Genomic DNA, 27,042 nt, shown 5'->3' with positions numbered 1-27,042 from the left:
TGCCTATTATTCAAATGAGTCAGAACTAGCAATTTGCTTTGTTTTTCTTACTTAGGTGCTGCATGATAACAGAAGAGCTGGCTTGTTTAGTGATTTCACTAAAATATGCAAATGAATAACCTCAATTCTCCATTGATGTGCCCTTCGTTAGTAATTTAAATGGGATCAAAGGGCTAGTAAATGTTTTTGTTCCCAACTTCCTTGTAAATAAAATTCTTTCTTTCAAATAAAATTCTATATATGTGTGTATGTGTACACACATACACACACACATTTTCCCTTTTAATGTACACCTCTACTATAATGCTAATTCTCGCTTATGTTACTCCTACAAGAAATTTGACCTATTTTCCCTATTTTTCATTATAGTTTTCCTTTTATCATCAATAAATTTACTTTTAACAAACATTCAGAGTGTGAAAATGTTTTCCTATCAATCTCCTATGGTGTTGGGCTTTTTTTTCCTGATGCAGAGTAACAGAATGTTCAACTTGGGGGATTTCCCATCATGGGAACACACTCCCCCTTACTACTAAACTGATTTATAGACAGAGAGAGTTTGGCAGGTTCATTTCTGTATGAGCAGAACAGTAGCAAGACATTTCAAGGCCTGTAATCCTTGCTTTTTCATCTAATCCTGGCACAACTGTGAAATTGGAACCAGAGACTCTGAACAAGATATTGTAGACACAGTTGGGTATTTTGAAGGCTACCATAGGTGTAATCTCTAAACCTTCATTTGGAGGATCCAAGATCAATGTGAATACTTTAGGTTCTACTTTTTTCTTCTCCAAGTTTTTATTTAAATTCCAGTTAATTGGGGTGCCTGGGTGGCTCAGTCTTTGGACGTCTGCCTTTGGCTTGGGTCAAGATCCTGGGGTCCTGGGATTGAGCCATTCGTTGGGCTCCTTGCTCAGTAGGAAGCCTGCTTCTCCCTCTCCCACTTCCCCTGCTCATGTTCCCTCTCTCACTATCTCTCTCTCTGTCAAATAAATAAATAAATAAATCTTAAAAAAATTTAAAAATTCCAGTTAATTAACATACAGTGTAATATTACTTTCACGTGTAGAATTTAGTGATTCATTACTTACATACAACACCCAGCACTCATCACAAGTGCCGTCCTTAATACCCATTACCCATTTAACCCATCCCCCCACCCACCTCCCCTTCAGCACTTTAGGTTCTACTTTAAAAAAATAAGAAATGATCATATTTCAGACTATAGACATGTTACTGGCAGCTCTCCTGTTAGTTTTTAGTCCCTAGACCAGTGTCTGAGTATCTTCATTAAGTATGGAAGGGTCATTCATGTTAAAATTTGTCTTTTTAGTCTTGCCATCCTGTTGAAGATCTTTTGACTGTGTAAGTGAGGGTTTATTTCTGGGCTTTCTATTTAGTTCTATTGGTCTATAATCTGTCTTTATGCCAGTACCATACTGTTTGATTATTCTAGCTTTGTAATATGTTTTGAAATCAGGAAGTGTAAATCTTCCAACTTTATTCTTTTCTCTCAAAATTGTTTTGACTATTCAGAATCCTTTGTGGATTCATATGAATTTTAGGATTATATTTTTCTATTTCTGTAAAAAATGCCATTGGGATTTTGATAGGGATTGCATTAAATTTGTAGGCCACTTCAGGTAATATGGACATTTGAACAATTACATCTTCCAATCCATGAACACATGTGTAGCTTTTCATTCATGTCCTTAACTTCTTTCAGCAATGCTTTGTAGTTTTAAATGTGCAGGTCTTTCATGTCTTTAGTTACATTTATTCCTAAGTATTTTATCCTTTTGATGCTATTGTAAATACAATGGTTTTCTTAATTTTCTTTTTGGATTGTTCATTGCTAGTTTGTAGAAACTCAACTGAGTTTTGTATGTTGATTTTTTATCTTACAATATTGCTTAATTAATTTATTCTAACAGTTTTTATGTATAAAATCTTTAGAGTTGTCTACACGTAAGATTATGTCATCTGCAAAAGTAAAAATAATTTTACTTTTTCTTTTCCAATTTGGATGACTTTTATTTCTTTTTCTTATCTATTTGTTCTAGCTAGGACTTCCAACTATGTTTAATTAAAATGGCAAGAGTGAGCATCCTTGTCTTGTTCTTAATCTTAGAGGAAAAGATTTTGTTTTTTTCCTATTGATTAGGATTTTAGCTGTGAGCTTGTTATATATGGCTTTTATTATGTTGAGATAATTTCATTCTATTATTTGTTTGATGAGTATTTTTATTATGAAAGGCTGTTGAGTTTGTCAGATGTTTTTTATGCATCTAATAAGATGATCATGTGATTTTTATCTTTTGTTCTATTAATGTGATATATCACACTGATGGATATCTGTATATTGAACCACCCTTGCATTCCAGGGATAAATTTCACTTGGTCTTGATGTATGAACCTTTTAATGCACTGTTGAATTTGGTTTGCTAGTATTTTGGTAGGGATTTCTGCATAAATATACATCAGAGATATGAGCTTGCAGTTTTCTTTCCTTATAATATATTTTTCTGGCTTTGGTATCAGGGTAGTGCTGGCCTCATAAAATGAATTTGGAAGTGCTCCTTCCTCATCAGTTTTGTGAAAGAGTTTGAAAAGGATTGACATCAATTCTTCTCTAAATGTTTGGTAGAATTCAACAGTGAAGCCATCTAGTCATGGGCTTTTCCTTTTGGGGAGATTTTTTGTTACTGATTCATTCTCTTTACTAGTAACGGGTCTGTTCAGAACTTCTATTTATTAATGTTTCAGTTTTGGTAGATTGCCTGTTTCTAGGAATTTGTCCATTTCTTCTAGATTATCCAATTTGTTGGCATATAATTGCTCATAGTAATCTCTTAATAACTCTTAATTTTGGTGGAATCAGTTGTAATGCCTCCTCCTTCATTTCCAATTTTGAGTCTTCTGTTTTTTTCTTAGTCTAGCTAAAAGTTTGTCAATTTTATTGATCTTTTCAAAACACAAACTCCATTTCATTGATCTTTTCTATTGTTTTTCTAGTCCCTTTCATTTATTTCTGCTCTGATTTTTATTATTTCCTTTCTTCTGCCAACTTCAGGCTTAGTTTGTTCTTCTTTCTCTGGTTCCTTGTGGTTTAAAATTAGGTTGTTGATTTGAGACTTTTCCTCATTTTGAGGCATTTATTGCTATAAACTTCCCTCTTAGTACTGCTTTTCTGCACCCCATAAATTTTATTATGTTGTGTTTTCATTTTCATTTGTCTCAAGATATTTTCTAATTTTTCTTTTGGTATCTTCTTTGATGCACTGGTTGTTCAAGGGTGTGTTGTTTCATTTCTGTGTATTTGTGAAATTTCCAGTTTTCCTTCTCTTACTGTTGTCTGGTTTCATTACATTCTGTTTGGAAAATATATTTAGTATGATTTAATTCTTTTTAAATTTGTTAGGACTAGTTTTGTGACCTAACATGTGATCTGTTTTGGAGAATGTCCTTTATGTGCTTGAGAAAACTGTATTCTGCTACTGTTGGCTGAAATGTTCTGTATATGCTGTTAGGTTCATTTGGTCTGTAGTGTTGTTCAAATCTTCTGTTTCCTTTTTTCTCTTCTGTCTGGATCAGATCCATTATTTAAAGTGAGGCATTGAGAATTTAGGAAATAAAACAAATGAGCAAAGGGGAAAAAAACAGAGAGAGACAAACCAAGAAACAGACTCTTAACTGTAGAGAATACACTGATGCGTAATCGGAGGTGAGGTGGGTGGAGGGATGGGTGAAATAGGTGATGGGAATTAAAGAGTACACTTATCATGGTGAGCAATGAGTAATGTATAGAATTGTTGAACCACTATATTATACATCTGAAACTAATATAACACTGTATGTTAACTATACTTGAATTAAAATTTAAAAATTTTAATTAAAAAAATTAAACATAATTATAAATAAATAAATAAATAAATAAATAAATAAAGTGAAGTATTGAAATCTCCTAATATTATTTGTTACTGTTTATCTTTTCCTTAGTTCTGTCAGTATTTCCTTTCTATATTTCAGTGCTCTGCTGTTAGGTCAGTATACATTTTTAATTGTTATATCTTTTTAGTGAATTGACCCTTTTATCATTATATAATGTCCTTCTTTGTCTCTTCACAATATTTGACCTAAAGTCTATTTTATTTGTTATAATTATACCCCCCTCCCTGCTCCCTTTAGGTTACCATTTGCATCAAGTATCTTTTTTTATTCTTTAACTTTCACCCTATGTGTATCCTTAAATGAAAAGTTTCTTCTAGACACATTTAGTGGATCTTGTTTTTTATCCATTCAGCCACTCTTTGCCTTTGACTGGAGAGTTGAATCCATTTGCATTTCAGTAGTTCTTGATAGGGAAGGATTTACTATTCCATTTTGTTATTTGCTTTCTGTCTTACAGTGTTTTTGTCCCTCTTTTCCTCTTTTTCTGTCTGTCTTTGTTTTTTTTGAGGGGGGTGTTTTTAGTGACATTGATTCCTTCACAATTTTCTTTTGTGTTTGTTCTACAGGTATTTTCTTTGTGGTACCATGGGGCTTACATAAAGCATCTTATAGTTCCAACAATCTATTAATAAACTGATAACAAGTTCAATTTCATATAAATACTTTTTGCTTTTACTTTCTTGCCTTTACACACTTTATATTACTGATGTCACAAATCACATTTTTATATCATCTATCCGTTAACATATTTTATAGTAATAGTAATCTTTAATTATTTTATTCCAGAATTTTATACCAGAATTAAAAGTGATTTTTTACACACATCCATTACGGTATTCTTTTTTGTCTGTATGTTTACCCTGACTAGCAAGCTTTATACTTTCTTGTGCTTTTGTGTTTCTGTTCAGGGTCTGTTTGTTTTAACTTAAAGAATTTCCTTTAGCATTTCTTACAAAACAGGTCTAGTGGTGATGAGCTCCCTCAGTTTTTTTGTTTGTTTTTTGTTTTTGTTTAGTTTTGTTTTCAGATCTGGAAAGGTTTTATTTCTCCTTTATTTTTGAATAACAGTTTTGCCAGACATAGCATTCTTGGTTAGTAGTTTTCCCTTTCAACACTTTGAATATATCTCCCTTCTCCCTTCTGGCCTATGAAGTTCTTGCTGAAAAATCCACTGAAAGTCTTGAGGTTCTCTTACACATGGTGAATTGCTTTTCTCTTGCTGCTTTCTGAATACTTTCTCTGTCTTTGACTTTTGACAGTTTACTTACAATGTGTCTCAGTGTGGATTTCTTTGAATTCACTATGGTTAGAGTTCTATGGGCTTCTTAACTCTGGATGTCCATTTCCTTCCCCTTTCTTTAAGTGAGTTTTTTTTCCTTATTCTCTTTCTTTTTCTTCTGGGACTTCCATACTGTATATATTGGTCTGTTTAATGGTATTTAATATGTTTCTTAGCTTTCTCCATTCTTTTTCATTCTTTTTTCTTTTTTGTTTTTCTGACTGGAAATTTTCAAATGACTTGTCTCTGAGTCCACTGATTCTTTCTTCTCCTTGAGTGAGCCTAGTGTTGAACTGTTCTAGAGAATTTTTCAGTCTAGTTATTATATTTTTCAGCTCCAAAATTTCTGTTTGGCTCTTTTTAGTATTTTCTGTCTCTTTGTTGATATTCTCATTTTATTTGTGCATTGTTTTCTCAAGCTCCTTGAGTATCTTTATGATGGTTATTTTAATTTTATGTCAGGTACTTCATATACCTCCATTTCTTTAAGATGAGTTTCTGGTGGTTTACTTTTTTTTTTTTGTTTAGGCCAGGTTTCCCTGTTTCTTCATGTGTCTCATTACTTTGTGGTGGGATTGACACATTTGAAATAACAGTGTCATCTCGTAGTCTTTATGAATTGGCTTTGTACAGCAGAAGACCTTACTAATCAGCCTGACTAGAGATTCTGGGGGACTCTAACCTTCTTTATGTTAGGGGTAATGTAACTTTTCTGGAGAAGGGATGTATTATATGTAGTAGTAGGAAGATTTCTGGAATCAAGTGGTTAGAGTCAGACTCTCAATTAGTTTCCACATTCACATCTTCTTCTCTCACTATATTTCTTTGTTTAGTATGAGCCCTTGTCTTAGTCCAGGCCCTCTTTGGGATTCTACTGGGCAGTCCTTTACTAGTGTTGGAAATCAAGATTTAGAGTGCTTGAATGATATTCCCATGGCCGTGCAGCCAGTAAGTAACAGAGCTTTATGTACAGCCTATCTGGGACTTAGGAACCTATAGTTTTAAATAAATTGCATTAATGTATGTCTATTACTGCATTTTAGGTTCCTTTGTTTCCCTTTTGCTGTAGCTTCTCTCTCTGCTACCATGGAGGTCACTGTAGCTGCCCATAGTAGCTAATGCTTCCATATCCTATCTCTTAAAACCCTTGTCACCAGCTTTCTCACTGGAACCCTTTACCCTCTTAGAGGCCTAGTCCAGGTGAGCCCCGCTAGGGAATATTCTAACCTTCCTTAGTAAAAGAAGGAAGGATGCTTGTTTGTATTGCCCAAGTCAAGTAGAGTTTCTTGCTGTAATAGACACTCAATATTCTTTGAAGCATAAATGAATGGTGTAAAGACCAAATTCCTGATGTAGAAGACACAAGAGAGACTATTGCTTAGGCAGAGGGATTTACCAAGTAGAAACTGTATGATATTTTTCTATAGAAATAATGTTAGTAATGGTAGTTAGATTCTATAGTTTATTAATACCATTAAAACAGCAGTCCAACTAACTTTTGTTATGCAGTATATATGGGTTAATGTGGGAGCCCAACCACCATTTTTATAAAATGCTTCTATAAGAAAATGCTTTCTGAAGGACAAATAGTTTATGAATGAATTTTTTGGAAACAAAACCATTTGTAAGTTGAAGTTAACATCTAAGAACATTAATCTGTTGGTAATCTTTGCTTGTGTTTCCTTCTGATTTATTTATAAAGTTATAAAGAACCATGAGAGCAATAATTGCTTTCTATTACATAATACCACTGTACCCAACTCTTGGATTTTCTCTTTGTTCTTATGCCCATCCGACATTCATTATGTTACCTTCTATGTGGTAGGTACTCAAAAATCTTTTGTGTATTTATTTATTTTTTTTAATAACACTGTCACTCATCACGAAGAATAGTATATCCTGAGATACCTAGGGTTCTTCAACCTAATTTGCAAAATTATAAATGACCTTTAGAGTACAGATTAAGTAACTACAACTTTAATTGATATAGTTGTATAATATTAATAAAAATAAGTAAATTATAATAGTAGATTTGGATGTCTATCATTTTTTTCCATTTAACTTATAGTTTAGGGGTAGATTGTCATGGCAAAGCCTAGAAGCCATCCTGGTTTCAAAGGCTCCAAAAGCCTTGTGCTCTAACCTACACTTTAAGAATTGCATCTTACTGAGATAGAAAGGGAATGACCTCTTTCATTAGAGAAAATACTGTAGAGTAGTCTAATGTCCTGACAGTATATCTATCCTGCTTTCTGGAAATATTGTGTCTTGGAGTTTAGGATGACCTAACTACTTTTCTCTCAGATGGAGAAAAGTTATGACTGGGGAAGAAGAACCCATCATACATTTGTTTTGAGTATAGTGACAAAAAGCTACTTAGTTCACAAAAGACACTATTTTGCCTTTTCAGGTGTAACTGTGTAGAACCACATAATCCTAGCAATGATACATTGAAGGAATGGAGGGAGTCCAATATTTCTGCCTCTGACATAATTTGGGAGAATCTAACTGTATCGGTAAGTGAAACTTACAGGCTTTTGTTGACATTTTGAATGAATTATTGCCACTAAAGCAATAATATTTTGCATGGTTAATTATTATAAAAGTCTTATCTTAATTTTAATTTCATTTTTAGGTTTTCATTAGTAAACTGGGGTTTTCTTTCATTATTAAGTTTTACTAATAGTAGGCCTGAATTACTCTAAAATCAATCATAATATGACAAGATTAACTGAAGGCACATTAAATAAGAGTGGTGTTGACCTAAATGAAACCATATGGCAGAACTAAGTCGGCCTTCTGTGTAAAGAACCCAGAACTCTTTTACTGTAATACTGCTCTAGCTGTTTGGAATGCGCTGAGGGGGAGGGGATGTTTGTTAATATTTCAGTGTAAATATTGAAGTCTTTAGGAAGAACAAAATTCACTATTAACAAAATTCTGGCACCTTCCTCAGGAAGGGCTTTCTTTCTTTCTTTCTTTTTTTTTTTTTTTTTTTTAAGGATTTTTATTTATTTGACAGAGAGAGAGAGAGCACAAGCAGGGTGAGCAGGAGAGGGAGAAGCAGGCTTCCCGCTGAGCAGAGAGCCCGATGCGGGGCCTGATCCCAGGATCCTGGGATCATGACCCAAGCCAAAGGCAGACACTCAACCAACTGAGCCACCCAGGTGCCCCAGGAAAGGCTTTCTTACTTACATTTTCTTCTTATCTCCCTCTCAAGAAAAGGAATGGCAAAGATTTTTTTTCCCTATCAGGGTTAAATCCTGTACCTAAAAATTTTGGCTCCCTCTGTCTTGTGAATTCTTTTTTCTATCTCCTCATATATGCATTTCTCAATTCTTCCTAGTATCTTATAATGTTTGTGCACCTCTTTTTCCATCTATATTTGCATCCTTCTGTTCAATCTAATCTCATAACTGGAGAAATTGAATGTTTTGATTTTAGTAAGTATTAGAATCTGAATTATTCTAGTTATGAACATTACAATCTAGAGCTCCTGCCACTTTACTTACCTGTATAAGCTCAAATCCCATTATAACCATCAGCATAACTCTAAATGAATTCTAGTTCATTTTATGAAACACATACTATTTTAGCAAGTGATCCAGTTAGTGGAACATAGAAATCTTTTTCTGTTGTACAAATATCACAAAACTCTAAGTGTGATTCTTATAAGAGCATTTGACTTATTGCCTATTTTCTCAATTTTTCCCATTAAATGTTTTCTTTCAGAATGAAAATCAAATTACTTGCCCTTAGTTTAAAATTCGATCTTAACCTATATTTTATGACTTTTTTTCTTATCCTAATCATTTTCTCTAGAATAAGCTTTCGTTTATTCTTGTTTTCTTCTGTTATAAGTAATATTTATTATGTTCCATCTATTTGTCCCTAGAAAAATAACATTAACAGACTGTTTCTTTTCAGAGAGCCATTTAAATGGACCAATAAAAGAAATGTTGAGCAAGAAAGAATGCTACAGTTATTCAGAATTTAAGCATGGGATCATGGTTGATCTATTCCGCAGTGTATCTTCCATTTACATTCCCTTTGTGTAAACTGTAGAGATAATATGTCTAAAGAGCCTCTTGCTTGTGCACCTCATCTTGGTGTCCCCTTCAATGCAGAAACCCAATAATCCCATCTCTAGGTTATTTAACATGATAATTTATTCTATGTGTTATGTATTTCCTTAATAATTTACTGTTAAATGATAGTATTTATTCTATGTGATGGCAAATCCTTAATAATAAACTTCCAAAACACTCATAGCACAAGTGATCTGGCTAGTCATGAATTAATTTTAGATGTTAAAAGTTTTAGGGTCAAACAGAGTATAGTAAAAAATGTTTTGCAATCAAAGCAAATCTTGCACTTCTTTTTTATTTTTAAGTTCTGTAGTAGGTGTTAACATTCTGGCAGAAATTTTCATATTATTTTTCATTAGTTAAAAGCAGTTTTTGCAATGGAAAATTGCTAATCTTGACCAGAAATAGCCTTTATCACCAAAGGGAATGCTACATAATGAAAAAATCTTGTAATTTTTAAGTCAATGAAGACCATTAAATTGTGCTCTTAATTATTATGCTGGGTTTTTGCCCCAGCATAATCATTAGCATTTTATTAACAAAACACTGTGCTAATGGCTATTATAACTGGTTTTATAAAAATGGTGATAGAACATTTACTTTACATATTATTCATTTGAAAAGTTTTTATTGAATTGTTACGTATCTCATGAATTATAATTTACACCTTGCTAACTCAGCAAGAGTGAAGAATTTTAGCTTTCTTTGATTCTCCCACACTGCTATATGCATAGTAAGTATTCAATAAACATTTAATGATTGTTTTGAAAAACAGTTTCATATCACAAATTTACTATTTAATACAAGTGTTTTGTTTCGATTCATTTTGTTTTCCAGCTTTTGAGGTATGTTTGACAAATAAAACTTGTATCTATTTGAGATGTATAACGTGATGTTTTGATGTATGTATAAATTCTGAAATGATTACCACAATTAAGCAAGTTAACATATCCATCACCTCACATAGTTACCTTTTCCTTTTTTTCCCATTCTTCTTGCTCTCTCTTTTTTTTTTTTTTTTTGGTGAGAACCATTAAGATCTACTGCCCTAGCAAATGTCAACCATATAACACAGTATCATTATTCATAGTAATCATGTTATATATTAGATCTTCAGAATTTATTCATTCCCCATTACTAAAGCTTTGGGCCCTTTAACCAGTATTTCCCTATTTTCCCTTCTTCATCCCCACCAGCCCTTGGTAAACACACCACTCTGCTCTTTACTTCTATGAGGGTGACTTTTTAGATTCCACATATAAGTAAAATCATGAAGTATTTGTCTTACCATGTCTGCCCTTTTTCACTTAGCATAATGTCCTTCAAGTTCATTCATGTTTTTTGCAAATGACAGGATTTTCTTCTTTTTTAAAGGTAACTGATATAACTTTGTATATTTATATCACATTTTCTTAATTCATTCATCCATCTACAGAAATATAGGTTGTTTTCATATTTTGGCCATTGTGAGTAATGCTTAACTCAAGTCTTTTGTGGCAAGCTAGAATATGTAAGTTTCTCTTATATAAATAAATGTATTTAACAAAATCTTAAAATCAGTCATTACAAGGAATCCCTAAGCAAGGTTTAAAATATTCACATGCAATTAACTAGCAATTGTCTCAGAATTACATATTTAGCTTGTACATATATAAGGGGGAATATACTAATGCCAACCTTAATTTCTTCTTATTAACAAAATAAATATATTTTATTTCTTACCGAACTAAATTTTTGTAAACTTATAAAATTGAAACTTAGAATGTGTTTGAAGAATAATTAGTAGAAATGAGTTTGTCAACAATCATTTTTTAAATTTTTGTATGTGAAACCATATGTTAGATTCAAAAAAGAGAACAGAATTTAGATTTGGTTTTCACTCCTAAATCTTAGGACTGGTTCGTGTGTGTGTGTGTGTGTGTGTGTGTGTGTGTGTGTGTGTGTGTGTGTGTATGTGTTAGGGGTAAAACCAGAAAATAAATGTAGAATTTTGTAGGTCACAATTTTTCTTTTTAAATAACATACTGCCCCCCACAAAGGAAGAAAAAAAACCCACCCTTTTCAAATTTGCTTTGAATTAAAGTAACAAGGCAAGCTACTGGCAATTTATTATAGATTATATGACTGTTAAATGATCCTTTAAGTGGCATCTATGTTCTTAAGGATTGAGAACAAGACCCAGCCAAGTCCAAGGAATATTTAGAAGACTTTTATATCTGCACAAAAGACTGAAGACAGCCACAAATCTACAAATGATGTGTTTGCAGTGGAGCTTCTAGCTCCTCTTTGTGTTTTGCCATTCTACTTAACCATTACTTTGCTTAATGATTGCTCTACTAGCATCTCTGGACAGGGGCAAGAGAAAAGACTAAAAATGCAAGGATTCACTTTTGATGCTTTATTTTTTAAGAGTTTTGAGAGAAGGAAAATAGAACCATAATTATGGCTGGGTAAATGTGGTTTCTTTGGTCTTTTAATTAACCAAGTTATTGTGCTCTGTCTTAGCTTAATATGGATAACTGGAACTCAACTTTAGCTTGCAAGGAAAATATTTGGGGCTAGATTAAAAAAGGGGACAATTCTTTTAGATAATCATAAGGTAAGTTAACAATATTTTTCAAGAATCCTGGCCTTAGGGGTAGCTGCTCTAAACAGATTTTACTTGTTGTTGGTTTGTTTTTAGATAAAAATGTGGCTATCTGTGATCTATTCTAAAATCTTTTGAAGGTACAGAAGCAGAAGGATCCTCAATAAATTCAATTTCTCTTTAGGTCCAGAATATCTCAAGTACTACTAATGAGGTCACCGGATCACTTAAATCATGATTTTCTCTTTTGAAAAAAAAAAAAAAAAGTAATACTTCAGTAATCTAATCTTCAATATAAAATAAGAGAAACCAAGATGAGTTTAAAAGAGAATTTTTTATTTCATTTCAAAATATTAATGTTTTAAAATGCTCAGTTTTTCTTGGAGAAAAGAAATTTTTTTGCCTTTGCTGCCACCTCATGGCTAAGGTAGTAATTAGGATGATCCTTCAGGGGCTTATAAAAATATATATCAGGAAAAAAACAAAAAACGAGAAGTCATAATAAATATGAGCTTTGCCTTGCTCATGTAGTAATTTCCTCTCTTTTGTTCTGTAATCTAAATTTGAGCCACATCTTTGACTCCCAATTTTATTCTACTAAGAATGTATCATGGTTTTCTCGTTGCTTTCTCACCTTTCTTGATAGCTTTTGGATAAGATAATTCCACAAAATTACTGTTCTTCTTTAATGTGCAAAAATATTCCCACCGTAGGCACCATGTTTGTACCAAAGCTCTGCTGTCCAGCAGCGGTGAGGCCACAGCAAATTACTTAACTTCCCTATGTCTCAGTCTCCTCAGACAGGAAATAGAAATAATGACATCTCCCTATTTCATAGGGTTGATGTGGGAATTAATTAAGATGATATACTTAAATGTCTTGGTGTAGTGTTGACCCTAGTAACCACATACTATCACATATGTCATATTTCCAATAAATCTAGTGTTAGGAACTTAGCGGATATGAGGTTAAATATACATTGATTGGTAGATCAATTAGTTATATAGATTTAAATTTAATTTGAAAAAAGCAAAAATTTTAAAAGTGGTTCATGTTCAATTTGAACATAATATAAATCTCCAATATTGCTCACTAGCTATCCAAAGAGAATTCATAAAGCTTACTCGGATGTCTATTAAGTCGTTGAGAGCCACAGATGAAGAGCTTCAACATCTCAACTACAGTTGATCTTAGACGATAGTTTTCTGAAAGAAATGTGTCCTCTCCTTTCTTAACTAGCTCCATTTGTTTTACTTCCTCTGGCAGGAATGCAAATCATTGCATGGAGAATACATTGGACGAGCCTGTGGCCACGATCACCCATATGTACCAGATGTTCTGTTTTGGTCGGTGATCCTGTTCTTTTCCACAGTTACTCTGTCAGCTACCCTGAAGCAGTTCAAGACTAGCCGCTATTTTCCAACCAAGGTACTTAGACTAGAATTTTCCTGATCCAAACATAAACCAACATAAAGCATGTGATAGAGTCATATGTGTTTTAAGACAAAAGAAATAGCAATTGCTGCCATCAAAGGAGCCACTAAAAAGCTGTGTGTGTGTGTGTGTGTGTGTGTGTGTGTGTGTGTGTGTGTGTGTGAGGGAGCTGCCAGGTTAGGAGTGAGGTGCGGGGAAAGAGGTGAAGAGAAATCATTTTGTGATACAGGTGCTAGGACTGCACATGCCCTCGAAGCTTTTATGCTAACTTCAGATCCCAAAGATAAACTCCCACCCTCCCACTTACGCTTTTGGAAATCCGAAGCCCACACTGCATTCCTGATTGTCACTTTCTTGCCCAGTGAACAGTGGGAGCTATTCCAGCCTGACAGATACCTCCTAGGAGCCACAGTTACATTCTCTAATTGGGAAAGCCCCTGCAAGACTCATTGGAACACTATTCTCTTTTTCATTTTTAAAGTGTCAGTCCCTCCCCCTAACCCACCACGTTTACATCTGCATATTTGGAGAGCAAAGTAAACAGAGAAACAGCTTAGTTCAATATTTAACACTGCAAAGTAACACCTATAATGTCTGACTCAGCCAAAAAGAAAAAAAAAGAAAAAAGAAAGAAAAGGAACAAGAAAACAAGCTTTTTAGGGATGAGCTAAAGATTATGATCAAAATTCTACTCTAAGAAAATGTTTTAAGAACTGTTTCTTCCAGAGAAAACTTCTGTTTTTGTCACCTCTTCCTTCCCTAAGGCGGAAGATTAATTCCTTCCCCTCCCAAAGCTCAATTTGATTGATACAAATTTTTTTTGGTAAGTTGAAACAATAATCTCCTCCATTTTGTGTGGGTGTATGTGTCATAAGGTCTTCCTAATAGAAGCCATACCTAGTTGATGTTTGTAATAAGGATTTTTTTTTCTCAAAGATGGCTTTATAAATGAAAAATGGCTTTAAAAACTGGCATACACTTATCCTGATGAGCACTGAGTAATATACAGAATTGTTGAATCACTATATTGTACACTTGAAACTAATATAACACTATATGTTAACTATGCTGGAATTAAAATTTAAAAAAAAAAGAAAAAATATCTGGCTTACACAGAATAACTTTAAAATTTTCCCACTCTGTTGTACACATTCCCTGCTGCCATACTTAACATCCCAGATAAACCAGCCAAAATATTGTGCTTCTTCAATATAAATAGATTCTTTTATTATGCTTTAGGTTTATCATATTGAAATGTTACCTGTGGGAGACAGAATCCTAAAATTCAGCCAGATTCTGGCCATGCAATCTTATTCTATGTTGTAAATATTCACACACTTGAGCTCATAATAAACTTACATTTTAAAAACTGAAAACAACGCAATCACCATTGTAGCTATTACATAATGCCTCATTCTAGAAAGGTTGAGTGCATATCCATCTTAATAACAGAATACATAAGTATATATTCAGGTTCTGACAGAGCTAATGATAATATTATAGTAAGTATAAAATATAATATTATGATACTGTGTCATAAACTAATTATAAATTGTGATTCTGGATTATGTTCTTGAGTATTCCTTACTATTTATAGTTCTTTAAGTGACAAGTGTTTTCATTATTTTTAGGTTCGATCCATAGTGAGTGACTTTGCTGTCTTTCTTACAATTCTGTGTATGGTTTTAATTGACTATGCCATTGGGATCCCATCTCCAAAACTACAAGTACCAAGTGTTTTCAAGGTGAAGTTATCATACCATTTATAATCTATTTCTCCATCTCTAGGTCTAATCTTCATTTAGATGATGGTTATAATCCTACTACTTGAGGTTTTCATGAAAATATAAGGAATATAGATTAATAGAGCATTCATTAAAAGGCCCACAACATGGCTAAAATTTTGGTCTAATATTAAAAAGAAAAAAACAGAAATGGAATCTAGAGGCCACTTGAAAAAATTTCCTGTCAATTATTCCAGTAAGAATATCCATACACAACCCTCCTGAAAGATAAGGAAGCATTTTGAAAGTAAAGGAAAATGCATTATCTTGAAAAATTGCACAGTGGATAGGGCTTTGGAAAACATAAAATTAGGTCTGGAATAGAATTTTGACCATGTGACTAACTAAGTGTGTAACCTTGGTCCAGTTACTTAACCTCTTTGAGCCTCCGTTTTCTCACCTGTCAAACGGGACTGGGAGGTCCTCAAAGAATGTCAGAATGAATTTCTCTGGGACTCATCTCAGGCACCGGCAATGTTTAGAACCAATCCCGGAGCTCCTGATATGACCAAGTGTCTTTTTGCCATTTTTACATAATGACCTGTGGACACATCTAAACTAAGAGTTATATACAGTTGTCAATGTGCTATTTATAAATGTAAATAAATTTGCCAACTGTAAATGGTAAATATTAATATTTTATGTACTATAGGTATTCATTAAGAACATAGATTTTTGAGCCAGGCTGTCAGAGTTTAAATTGTTTCCACCACTTACCACCTTTGGGACCTTGGGCAATTTACTGACCCCGCTATGCCTCGGTTTTACTATCTGCACCTTCTTTAGAGTGTTGTGAAGGAAAAACGAGTTAAAATATTTAAAGTGCTTAGACTGGTGACTTGTATCTTATAGATGCTTTGTAAATATGACTATTATTATTAAGTATAGCTCATTTAGCATATCAATTTATAATTAGGGCTTTCCTGGTAGCATCTGTAAGACATAATTTAATTAGATATTCATTAATCCAGTTACTAACTATATACATTGTTTTATTTCTTGCAGCCTACCAGAGACGATCGTGGCTGGTTTGTTACACCTTTAGGTCCAAATCCATGGTGGACAGTAATAGCTGCTATTATTCCAGCTCTGCTTTGTACTATTCTTATTTTTATGGACCAGCAGATTACAGCTGTCATTATCAACAGAAAAGAACATAAGCTAAAGGTATATTTCAACATCCATTTTAATGTAAATCGTTGTGGCTTAACCGACATTGATTGACGTTCATTATACTTTACCTGCACTCTCTAGTCATTTATACAGTGAAATATTAATGTTTTCAGGTTTGTAATTTTTATTGTCTATATTCATGATGCTTTGTCTCACAAGGAGCTTAAAATTAATTTTTAATTTTTTAATTAATGTATTTATAGCACTTGGCTGAGCCTAAACTCCGAGACCTTACTTTCAGGACTTAAAATAATACACTTTGTAGAGGTTGTAACTTTCTTCACCATGTTTAACATATTTTAATGAAATAACAGTCTATTCTGGTGAAGGGCAGCTTTACCAATTTGTCTTGTATATACGATTCCTCTACTTCTCTATTTGACTCTAAGTATGCCTATTAGATTGCATTCATTATTGGAACAAATTATATCTTCTCGTTTGGTTTAGTTATTCATCTGTCCTCAATGACTATGACAACAAAACCTGGCCATAAATGTTAGAGTTTCTAAGCGATATCTTTGTTGAGTTTTATTGCAGATTTCAATACTTTTTTCATAAACTAAGGGAATAAATATGGATATATCTTACGTATTATATTCCGACCCTGCCATTTTACAATTGTGAATAATCAAAGTTGTTCACTGGTGTGCAATATTTCTGAGATATTCAATGTGGGCACTATCACTTTACAAAAATATGTTAAATGAAATCCATGATATCAATGAGTGGTCAAAAATAATCCACATCAGGGACACCTGGGTGGCTCAGTCGGTTAAGCATCTGCCTTTGGCCCAGGTCATGATCCTGGGGTCCTGGGATCGAGTCCCACATCAGGCTCCCTGCTCAACGGGAGCCTGCTTCTCCCTCTGCCTGCCGCTCCCCCTGCTCGCTCTCTCTCTCTGATAAATAAATAAATAAATCTTTAAAAAAATAATCCAAACCAAATCTTCTAAAAGCAGAATATGTACAATTAATCAAGTTGTTTTGTTCTGGTATCCTGAGATAATCCCCAGCTACCTTCATATCCTCTTTAAATTCTAGGGAAAGGCTCCTTTTCAGAGCAACAGAAATCATACTTTAAAGAATTTTACAAGTATGTTTGTTAGAAGGATTAAACAATCTCTGATTGAGCTATTTGGTGGAAAATAATAATGGCATTAACACATAAGAAAGCACAATTATTTCTAATAAATCTTACTAAAAAGGAATTTTATGTATATGTTGGAGGAGAATGTGTGCCTATCTGAAAACAAAGAGCATTCTTCATTCTCTTTATAGAAAGTAACTCAAGTGCTCAAAACTTTTTCTAAAAGGAGTTTGTTCAATTCACTTTTTGCTTTTGTCAAATAAAATTCTTAATTATGTGGAATTTAAGAAACAAAACAAATGAACAAAGGGAAGAAAAGAGAGAGGGGGTCTCCTGGGTGGCTCAGTCGGTTAAGCATCTGCTTTCGGCTCCAGTCATGATCTCAGGGTCCTGGGATTGAGCTCAGGGTCCTGGGATTGACCTTCCTACTCAGTGGGGGGCCTGCTTCTCCCTCTGCCTGCTGCTCCCCTCCCCCACTTTTGCTCTCTCTCTCTCTCTCTCTTTTTTCCTGTCAGAGAGAGAGAGAGAGACAAACCAAGAAACATACTCTGAACTGTAGAGAACACACTGATGGTTACCAGAGGGGGGGTGGGGGATGGGTGAAATAGGTGATGGGGATTAAGGAGAGCACTTGTTGTGATGAGCACTGGGTGTTGTATGGAAGTGTTGAATCACTATATTGTACACCTGAAATTAATATCACACTGTATGTCAACTAACTGGAATTTAAATAAAAACTTTTTTAAAAAGGTAATTTTACAAAAATATCTCACAAAGTCTTAGGAACTAGACAAGTGGTGTGCTAGTACATGCTTAACAACCAGTTCTCTGCATTTAAAAGAGAGACCCTGTTTTATAATGTTTGCTGATTTTCATGGTGTGAATACTTCCACCATGGCCCATTTCAAGTTACCAATGTGATATCAATTGGTAGGAAAAAAATTTTGAAAATTTTGAAAACTACTCCATTCAATATTGGAAACTATGAGTGATATACAGCCCTCAAAACAAGGAATTCAGATTTCCAAGTTTAATAGCCTACTTATTTAATAAGAATTATTTAAAAGTATTATTTGCTTTTAAGATATCAGTCATCTGCAAAAGCAAATTCTACCACAACGTAATTGTGAAAGTTACATAGTTGATTAAATAGATCTATAAAACATGTGTTCATACTTTAGGTTGAAAATTATTAGTCTGTTAACTCTCTAAGAAGTAGGAAAACATTTTCCTAGACACCAATTTATTTTTTAGAACTGAAAATATCTCTGTATTTCTCACAAAGTAATATATGATTTTGGTTTAAAAATTAAACAATATAAAAAGTTAAAAGACAAAAATGAAAAACACCATCATTTTATTTCCTAGAGATTACATTGTTAAAATTTTGATATATAGCCAAATACATGTTTTCAGACTACATATGTTACTTGTATTATTTTTCATGTCAGAACATTATCGTGATAGTCATCCCATGCCAACCATACAAATCTGATTATCCTTTTTAATGGCTGTATATATATATATTTCATTATATGACATATTTTAAAATGAACTCAAAGGCTCCTATTTTTAGGAAGAAAGTAAGCCTTATAATTATTGTTTTCCTTTCAAAGGAAGTTAGATTTTTTTGTTTTTGTTTTTAGCCTTTATAATTAGGCAGAAATCCCACTGATTTTGCTGAAAAATCATTCTTTGTAACGACTATCAGCTAAACTAATACAGGCAGTATTTTTTCCCTACATATTAATGGAATCATATTGAAACAAAATGCAGAAGTAAGTGAAGATTTGCTGAGAGTGATATAACCTTTTGGTTCATTCTGTACCCTTTTTTTTCTAGGTCTCCCAACCTTATAAATCACATAACAGCTGCTCCTTGTTCTTCATGAGCCTGTGGTAGGCCCTTGACATTCATAGCCTTTCCAAAGCTCTAAATCAACAAATATACTATATTTCCCCCTTTACATATCATGTAGAACAGCTAGAATACCATAAAACATCCTTTAAGTGGTCTTTTCAAGGACTTGTATATGTAGAATTAAATGCAGCTTTAAAGCATTTAATATTTTTGTCACTGAAATAAACTTGAGGCTGTATAACTAAAATATATTACATGATTTATAATTAATTTTTATTATACAAATAAATGACTATGCAATCAAAAGATTTATATTTTATCCCTTAATAGGCTGGATTTAGTAAACAATAGAGAAAATGATTCAGTCATAAGTTCTGCTATATTGCCATGAGTAGAATTAATCTTTTTCTAAGATTTATTTATTTATTTGAGAGAGTGAGCATGGAGGGGAGGGGCAGAGGGAAAGGGAGAGAGAGTCCTAAGTGGACTCTCCACTGAACCTAATAGAGGCAGGGGGTGGGGGGTGGGGTCTCAATCTTATGACCCTGAGATCACGACCTGAACCAAAACCAAGAGTCGGACACTCAACTGACTGCGCCACCTAGGTGCCCCATGAATTAATCTTTTCTTGGTCACTGTAAGTCTGAACATCCCATCCTCCTCCCCAGATGTGGATGTTTGCAAAGCAAATTCCTTCCAGTGAAGACATATTTTATCTACACTGAACACTTTTTTATTTTTATTTTTTGCCTATAATCATTGTCTTCTATAAACTTCAGTATAGTGCTGTCTGCTGCCGCTGATTTTCCTCCTAACAACAACAAAAGATCACCTTCTCAGAACAGTCTTGACTCAGAGTAACTGTTTGTTCCATAGCCGCTCTCCCCACCTGTTGCTTCACTGAAATGTTTGCACAGTCCCCTGGCTTTGACTTGAACCACATTGTCAGGAAAAGATATGTGTTTCTTGAGTATATCCCCAGACCACAAGTTAACCACATTTTCAGCTTTTACTAATTTTTTTTTATCACTTGAAAACCCATTTTTGCCTTGGTTGGATCATGCCCTGAAATAGTTGAATGAATCAAGTTTTCTAGTTTCTGTATCAAGCACCCTGTTGACTCTACCTCATGTATCTTAGTCCATATCATATATCCAAGTCACCTTGGAGTTCATCATTTTGATGTCTCCCAAACTTACATTTTCACCTTTTCTTCACTTCCATTACCAAAGCCAGTTGTTTTCTTATAGAGCATTTTTTCATGCCATTAAAAATATTTTTATCATTTTGAGAGTGTTACTACATACACAGTAAAGCTGTGTTGAGCTAAAGAAATTGGCCCAGCTCACTAAGTGTCTTCCTCCTCCCTCAGAATGAAGAAGCTCAAATTAGCAAAATTCCAATTCACTGCACCTCATGATCTTTTGGGTCATTCAAGAGTGATAGAAGCTGCAAATGTAAAAATTTGAGAAAACAAATTATCATCTATATTATATATAGGTATGGATCCGTACTCCAACATTTTTTGTTTTCTTACCTAGAAAAGTGGGATAGGCATAGGTTCACTGACTCCCTTTGAAAAGCATTAGAAATAGCTGCTTTTTAAAAAAAGCACATTCTCTAAAAGTGGAAAGAAAGATACTATCTTACAGAAAAGAAAGTTTCTGTTAAGCTACAAACTGTGGGCTTTTCTACATGTTTCTGTAGACAGTTCAGGCTTCTTTTGACATCATTTTTAATAAACAGCAATACAATCTCAGATCACTTGAGTAAATGAATGCATTTGCAACATTCATTTGGCACCACATTCTCTTGATGATTATGGCATTTGATATGTTCTTTTTTGCCCTCTTTGTCAGCCTGGTTCTTCATGTCAATCTATAGTCTTTTATGTGGTTAACTTGACAGATGCAGGAAATGGCTGCCAAGCTTTGAAATGAATTTTTTCAGCAGTGGCATCTGGGTATCAGATGGTCCCCTTGGCTGGCCTCTTGTCTTGCTGCATGTTGGTTTTAGTGGGGTCTGGTGTAGCATCACCTGTTGCTATGTTCCCTTTTCCTCCCATATGTCCATTTCCTGTGATTCGTGGATGAAAGTGAGAATAAAAGCTCTGATTCTGTCTTTATTTCAGAAAAAAAAAAATCTACAGAAATATGTTAGAAGGTACAGAGTTCTCTCTCTGACAAAGGGATACTTCCCTTTGGCTGTCATGCCTCTCAGCTAATGATTTGGGTACAAAGACCAAGTTTTAAGATATTTAATGAAAGGCAAGAAGGAGGATGATGATTAATTAGTGGAACTGCCAGAACTGCTTTATTTCCTTTGATTCTCATTACATTAAGATGCTCCCATTGCTGTACAACATAACTAGGGGGAAATTGTATTTCTGTTTTTATTAGATTCTTGTACAAAGCTAGCTTTCTAAATTTAAAAATGAAATTATTCACTTGGAAACCATTATTTTGTCTGCTTCCTGCAATCCAGAAGCCCACTGTTTATGTTTGTATTGTCTTTTTAAAACACTAGGTAAGAGCTATAGGAAATCACCATCGTGAAGAAGGCCTTTCTTCTATTATTAAGCCCTAGAGAGCTTGGATCTTGGGAGAGTCCAGGGTGTGCTAAAAGGACAAGCCAAACTCTCAGAGCCCCTCTCCTCTGCCCTTCCCTGATGTTTATCTCATGGCTGTTAGCACGTCTTCCATTCTCTCCTAGCAGTACCGTAACTTCGCAAAACAGCCCGGGGGCACCATTCACATCACCGGTGAAGACATGCTCCTTTAAAGGGACCAAAATTTGGGTTCTATTTTATGCAGCCACATCTTCCAAATTGTTCATTCAAAAGGACGAGAAGACCGTAGTGTGTCCCTGGTTAATCTTCTTACTATGCCGATTTGCTGGCAGTGGAGTGTTTCTCTTCCCACTCTCCAGCTCTTAGTAATAAAGATCTTTGCTGAGTTACTTGCAAAAAGAGAGTTTCTAGAGTCACATTGACAAGGTTAGGCATTCTGGTGAAGCCAACCCAAGGAAGGGCACTATGAATTGGTGACAACACAAGAGGAAAATGTCCTTGTGTGGATAGCTGCCATTTTGTCCTCACTGTTGTCTCCTGCACTTTTATATTTGACAGGGGTAAGCAGAAAGGACAGGAAGCACAGCCGACTTTAAGAGTGTTTTTCTTAATCAAACAATTAACAAAACAAAATAGCAGAAAGAAAACCCTACCATGACAAATATGCACAAATACTCAAGATGTTTCACACTCTAGGCTATATGAGCTTCATAGTAACTAGAAACTGCTTGCAGTTGGGTAAAACTGCCTGTAAAAAAAAAAAAAAAATCAGAATTATTCCTCTTGAAGAATTGGTAATTTCTGCTCATATTCATAATAACAAATGTAATGGCTATATTTATTTTAAATTATACTTATTAAACCTGATTCTGAAAGATGTCTTAATGAAGCATATTTCCCTTTAAAAAAGTCAACCTGTACCTTATTGGTTGCTTATTGTGCACCAATGATTGTGTTAAAAACTATAGGAAATACTGAGAAATTTTATGATACGTTACCTGCCCTTAAGAAACACATCCTTCTATTGAGGAGCCTTGAAACAAATGAGTATAAATAAAAATTTATTGTTCAATTGCCAGAATGTAATAGCCCCTAACATTTATGGAGTGCTTACTATATATCAGACATTGTTCTGAGTAATTTTCAAAATTAAATAATTTAATTCTCACAACAACCAAGTGAAGTTGACTCCTGTCATCACCATCATCTTTTTTCATCTAGGGAAACAGAGGCACGAGAGGTTAAATGATTTGCTCAAGATCATTGGTTGAGCCAGCATTTGATCCCAGGCCACCTATCTCCAGAACCTAAGCCCTTAACCACTGTATTATACTACCTTTCATGAAGTTAGTCCTTATGAGTTGGAATGTAAAGTAGGCCAAGCCATTTGCTACCTCGGAGGCTTTCCACTGACGATTTCCTATGGGGGGTGGGGTGGTGAAGGGAGAGGCAAGCGCTGTTTGCCCTTCAGTTTCTTTCCTTGGAGCCCTCAGCCACTCACCCATGTCTCACTTCCCTGCATCTCCACTCCACGTGCCCCCTGCACCTGTTTTTTTCTCAATGACGTTTCCTGCCTGGTCCTAGAAAGCACTGAAGTTTGCAACACGTGGAGGTCAATGACAGTGGAGTAGGATCACAGAGAGAGAGAAAACACAAAAACTTTCATTTTTAGGGAGAGGCCAAATTTTTCTCGTGTTGAAACTGAAACAAATGAGAACAAGATAGCAAGAGCTGTATCAGGATAAAAATAGGTATGTATAAGGAAGCTTAGATTTCATGGTATTATTTTTCCCAGTAAGACATTGAGACACCCACCCATTGAGACAAAAGAGGGCAATTGGAAACACGGTGTTTGAGAAGAGTTTCTCTTTAGGAGATCTGATACGTAGGCCTCCTTGAGCATTGTCAGGAAGCGGTTCCTAGTCACACTCAGGCCATCTCAGCACTGTTGTGGATACGGTCCTTGCTCTGTTTTCTCTGTGTTCTACCTGATGCCTGGTATATGGTGTTCGGTAATTTCTTGTATGAATTAATAATGAATGAGTAGATATATGAATTGTGAGTTAACTTGCCCATTTAAGGAAACTAAGAGAAGTGACTGTATTTGATAATGACTTTAATTATCCAATAGAAATAGAATGGAAGCTAATGTAATATTAACCCAGACATACATTAAACCTATTCAAGTAGGTTGAAGTGACTATAATCATAATTGTAATAGGAACATCTGCAACTTTTCTTTCAGTGGATTATATATTTTCAGACTGTTACTTTTTTATCTTTAATTTATTTTGCATTTCAGAATCAGTTGTCTAAGACTCAAGATAGTATCTCTTTTCTATTCTTACTGTTCCATGGTGGTGGCGTCATTTGTCTCTATACTAAATTCAGTTCCTATAAGAATCCTCTTTTCTTTCTTTTAACAGAAAGGTTGTGGGTACCATCTGGATCTATTGATGGTGGCTGTCATGCTTGGGGTGTGCTCCATCATGGGCCTGCCGTGGTTTGTGGCTGCCACTGTCCTGTCCATCACTCATGTCAACAGCTTAAAACTGGAATCAGAATGTTCAGCTCCAGGAGAACAACCCAAGTTTCTTGGCATTCGGGAGCAAAGGGTTACTGGGCTTATGATTTTTATTCTTATGGGTTCATCAGTCTTTATGACCAGTATTCTGAAGGTAATGAAATCTGCCTGTATGAAATTGAGAGGAGGCAGAATATATTTATTATTGCTTAAGAAATTTCATTTGAACCGAAGCCATCAATTTGCAAATATTGTACGGCATGGGACAAAAGTGATGAATTTCTTTACCATGTTTATATAACTTCTCAACGGGGGAAGTTATGTGCTGTGTTCTGGAAACTTTAAATACAGAAGAAATTTAGCCTGGCAAAGTAAAATTTGATGTGTAAATTATTACCGTAATTTTGAAGTAGTTACCAAGTTATGGGGAAAAGTCACTCATTATTTCTAACTGACTTGTGACCTGAATTCACTGCAGGCCTACATGAACTAAAGTCTCTATTTTCTTGTCAGATGTATTTGCAATTAACATTACCTAGAATAAGATAGAGGTGCAGAGATGAGCCACGTAACAGTCATGGCCATATATGCAGTTTTGTCTGTTAAATGTTTCAGACACTACTGCATGAACATCACCATTGTGTATACTTATTTTCTTCACATTTAAAGTAATTGAGTCCATTTTGAAGAGCATTAAAGAGTAATTATATTGTCAAAGAATTTTGGCAGATATTACCAAGGTGTGTCAATTGTATTCTAAATTATAACTCATTTAATTGTCTATAATTTGAAAGTTGTAACAGAATGATTTAATCACATAAGTTTATTTATATTTAATCATTTATGTAAGTACATTTGCAAGAATTAATTTCTATGTTATATAGGTAATTAGAGAGCTAAAATTATGCTGAGCTATTCCAGTAAAAAGAGAAAAACTGAACAGTCCACATGTTTGCAAATATCTGGTATAATGTCAGAACATCTAGATGTTAGTTCCATTCTTCATCTTTAAGCCAATATCTTAACCATTGTGAAACAAAATTCAAGTTTCCCTAAAGTAGCATAATAATAATAGTTAATCTTTATTGTTTATTATGTATTTTATATGCCCTTTTATAGGTTTTGACCTATTAAATACTCATAACAACCCTATTATTACCATCCCTTTTTATATACACACAGGAAAGCTAAGGCACAGAGAGCTTAAGTAATTTACCTAAGGTTATGCAGCTAAAAAGTGCTAGAGCTAGGATTTGAACCTGAGGCTTCTGGCTCTGCCCTATATTGCTTTTAAAATATTTATTTTTCTGTTTTTTTTTTTTGGTAAGTGAAAAATAGCATGACCAGTTATTTGAAAAATAACTTGTATCTTTTCTCTAATTGTTCTTTTACAGTTTATTCCCATGCCAGTTCTATATGGAGTGTTTCTTTATATGGGTGCTTCGTCTCTAAAGGGAATTCAGGTAAATTGCTTACAGTAAACCACGCACATCTGTGATGACTTATCTTAAGTCTATTGATGCTAAATCATGTGATAGTTAAGAAAATGACATCATCTGAGGAGCAGCTTTCACACCACAGTTACATTTCTTCAAGCTCATTCATAATTTTAAGGTATTTTTGTTTACCATAAGTTATATTAAAACTGTATAAAGTTTAGACTTTACAACCCTCTTAGAAAACTAATAGCAGTACATTTCAAAATATATCCAAATACTTTTAATCTTTGATACTGTAATCATGTATATGGAACAGAAAAGAAGAACTGTATGCACAAAGATGTTCATTGTAACACATACTATCAAAATATTGGAAATAACCCAATTATCCATCAGCAGTAAAATAATTAAGTGGTCTATGTTACAGTCATTTAAGATTGGTAATTATGATGGCCATTAAAGGAACATGGTAAAAATGCTTATGGCTTCATGGAGAGCAAAAAAGTAGGAAAACAAGCTCTACCTACCATATAGGTTTATAAAGCTGTGAGTGTGAATGGATCAAAAAGGAAGGCAGAGAAATAAAAACAATTTATTAAGGAAGTGAGATCCTGGGTGATTTTTTTTCCTTTCATGTTTGTCTTTCTACTATTGATATAATTGGTACAATTATATTTATAGAATTCTTTTTTAAAATTAAACTAAAAAGAAAGGTATAGAGTAAGGCAATTTCAAGGTATAAAGGGAAGCTTATTGTTTAAATAAGTATTGGTTAAATATAGTTGTATTAATTTTCTATTAGCAAATTACATAACAATTCATAACAAATTACAATTAGTGGCTTTTAAACAACAAACATTTATTATCTCACAGTTTGTGTGGGACATGAATTTGGGAACAGATTAGCCAGGTGGTTCTGGCTCAAGATGTCTCATGTAGTTGCCGTCAGGATGTGGACAAGGGCTGCAGGCACCCGAAAGCTTGACTAGGACTGGAGGACCTACGTCCAAGATGGCTTATCACACAGCTGTGGGGAAAAAGCATCGGTTCCTCTGTGGCTGTTGGTAGGAGGCCTCAGTTTTTTGCCAGACAGGCTCTCTATAGGACATTTAGGTACCCTCATGACCTGAAAGCTAACTTCCATCAAAGTGAGCAATGTGAGAAAGAGTGAGGGTGAAGTCACTGTGCCTTTTGGTTTCGTCTCCAAAGTTACACATGGTCTCTTCCATTTTCTTCTGTTTGTTAGAGGTGAGTCATTATGTCCAGC

General features: G+C 34.3%; 1 protein-coding gene across 6 annotated transcripts in view; it reads left to right on the top strand.

Moving 5' to 3' along the window:
- SLC4A10 (solute carrier family 4 member 10) overlaps positions 1 to 27,042 on the top strand; it is a 306,454-nt gene that overhangs the window by 254,894 nt on the left and 24,518 nt on the right. For all 6 annotated transcript variants that reach the window (XM_073883384.1, XM_073883388.1, XM_073883375.1 and 3 more), the window contains 6 exons: positions 7,641 to 7,746; positions 13,172 to 13,333; positions 14,971 to 15,084; positions 16,129 to 16,290; positions 24,239 to 24,490; positions 25,731 to 25,799. In XM_073883384.1, coding sequence (XP_073739485.1) covers positions 7,641 to 7,746; positions 13,172 to 13,333; positions 14,971 to 15,084; positions 16,129 to 16,290; positions 24,239 to 24,490; positions 25,731 to 25,799 — 865 coding nt within the window. The remainder of the gene's footprint in view (positions 1 to 7,640; positions 7,747 to 13,171; positions 13,334 to 14,970; positions 15,085 to 16,128; positions 16,291 to 24,238; positions 24,491 to 25,730; positions 25,800 to 27,042) is intronic.

Source organism: Callorhinus ursinus, unplaced genomic scaffold (assembly GCF_003265705.2).
Source record: "Callorhinus ursinus isolate GAN/ISIS: 27379988/994484 unplaced genomic scaffold, GSC_fseal_2.0 scaffold2, whole genome shotgun sequence".
Lineage (NCBI taxonomy): Eukaryota > Metazoa > Chordata > Mammalia > Carnivora > Otariidae > Callorhinus > Callorhinus ursinus.
The sequence above is the reverse complement of the archived record's forward strand: the minus strand, read 5'-3'. Positions and strand labels throughout refer to the sequence as shown.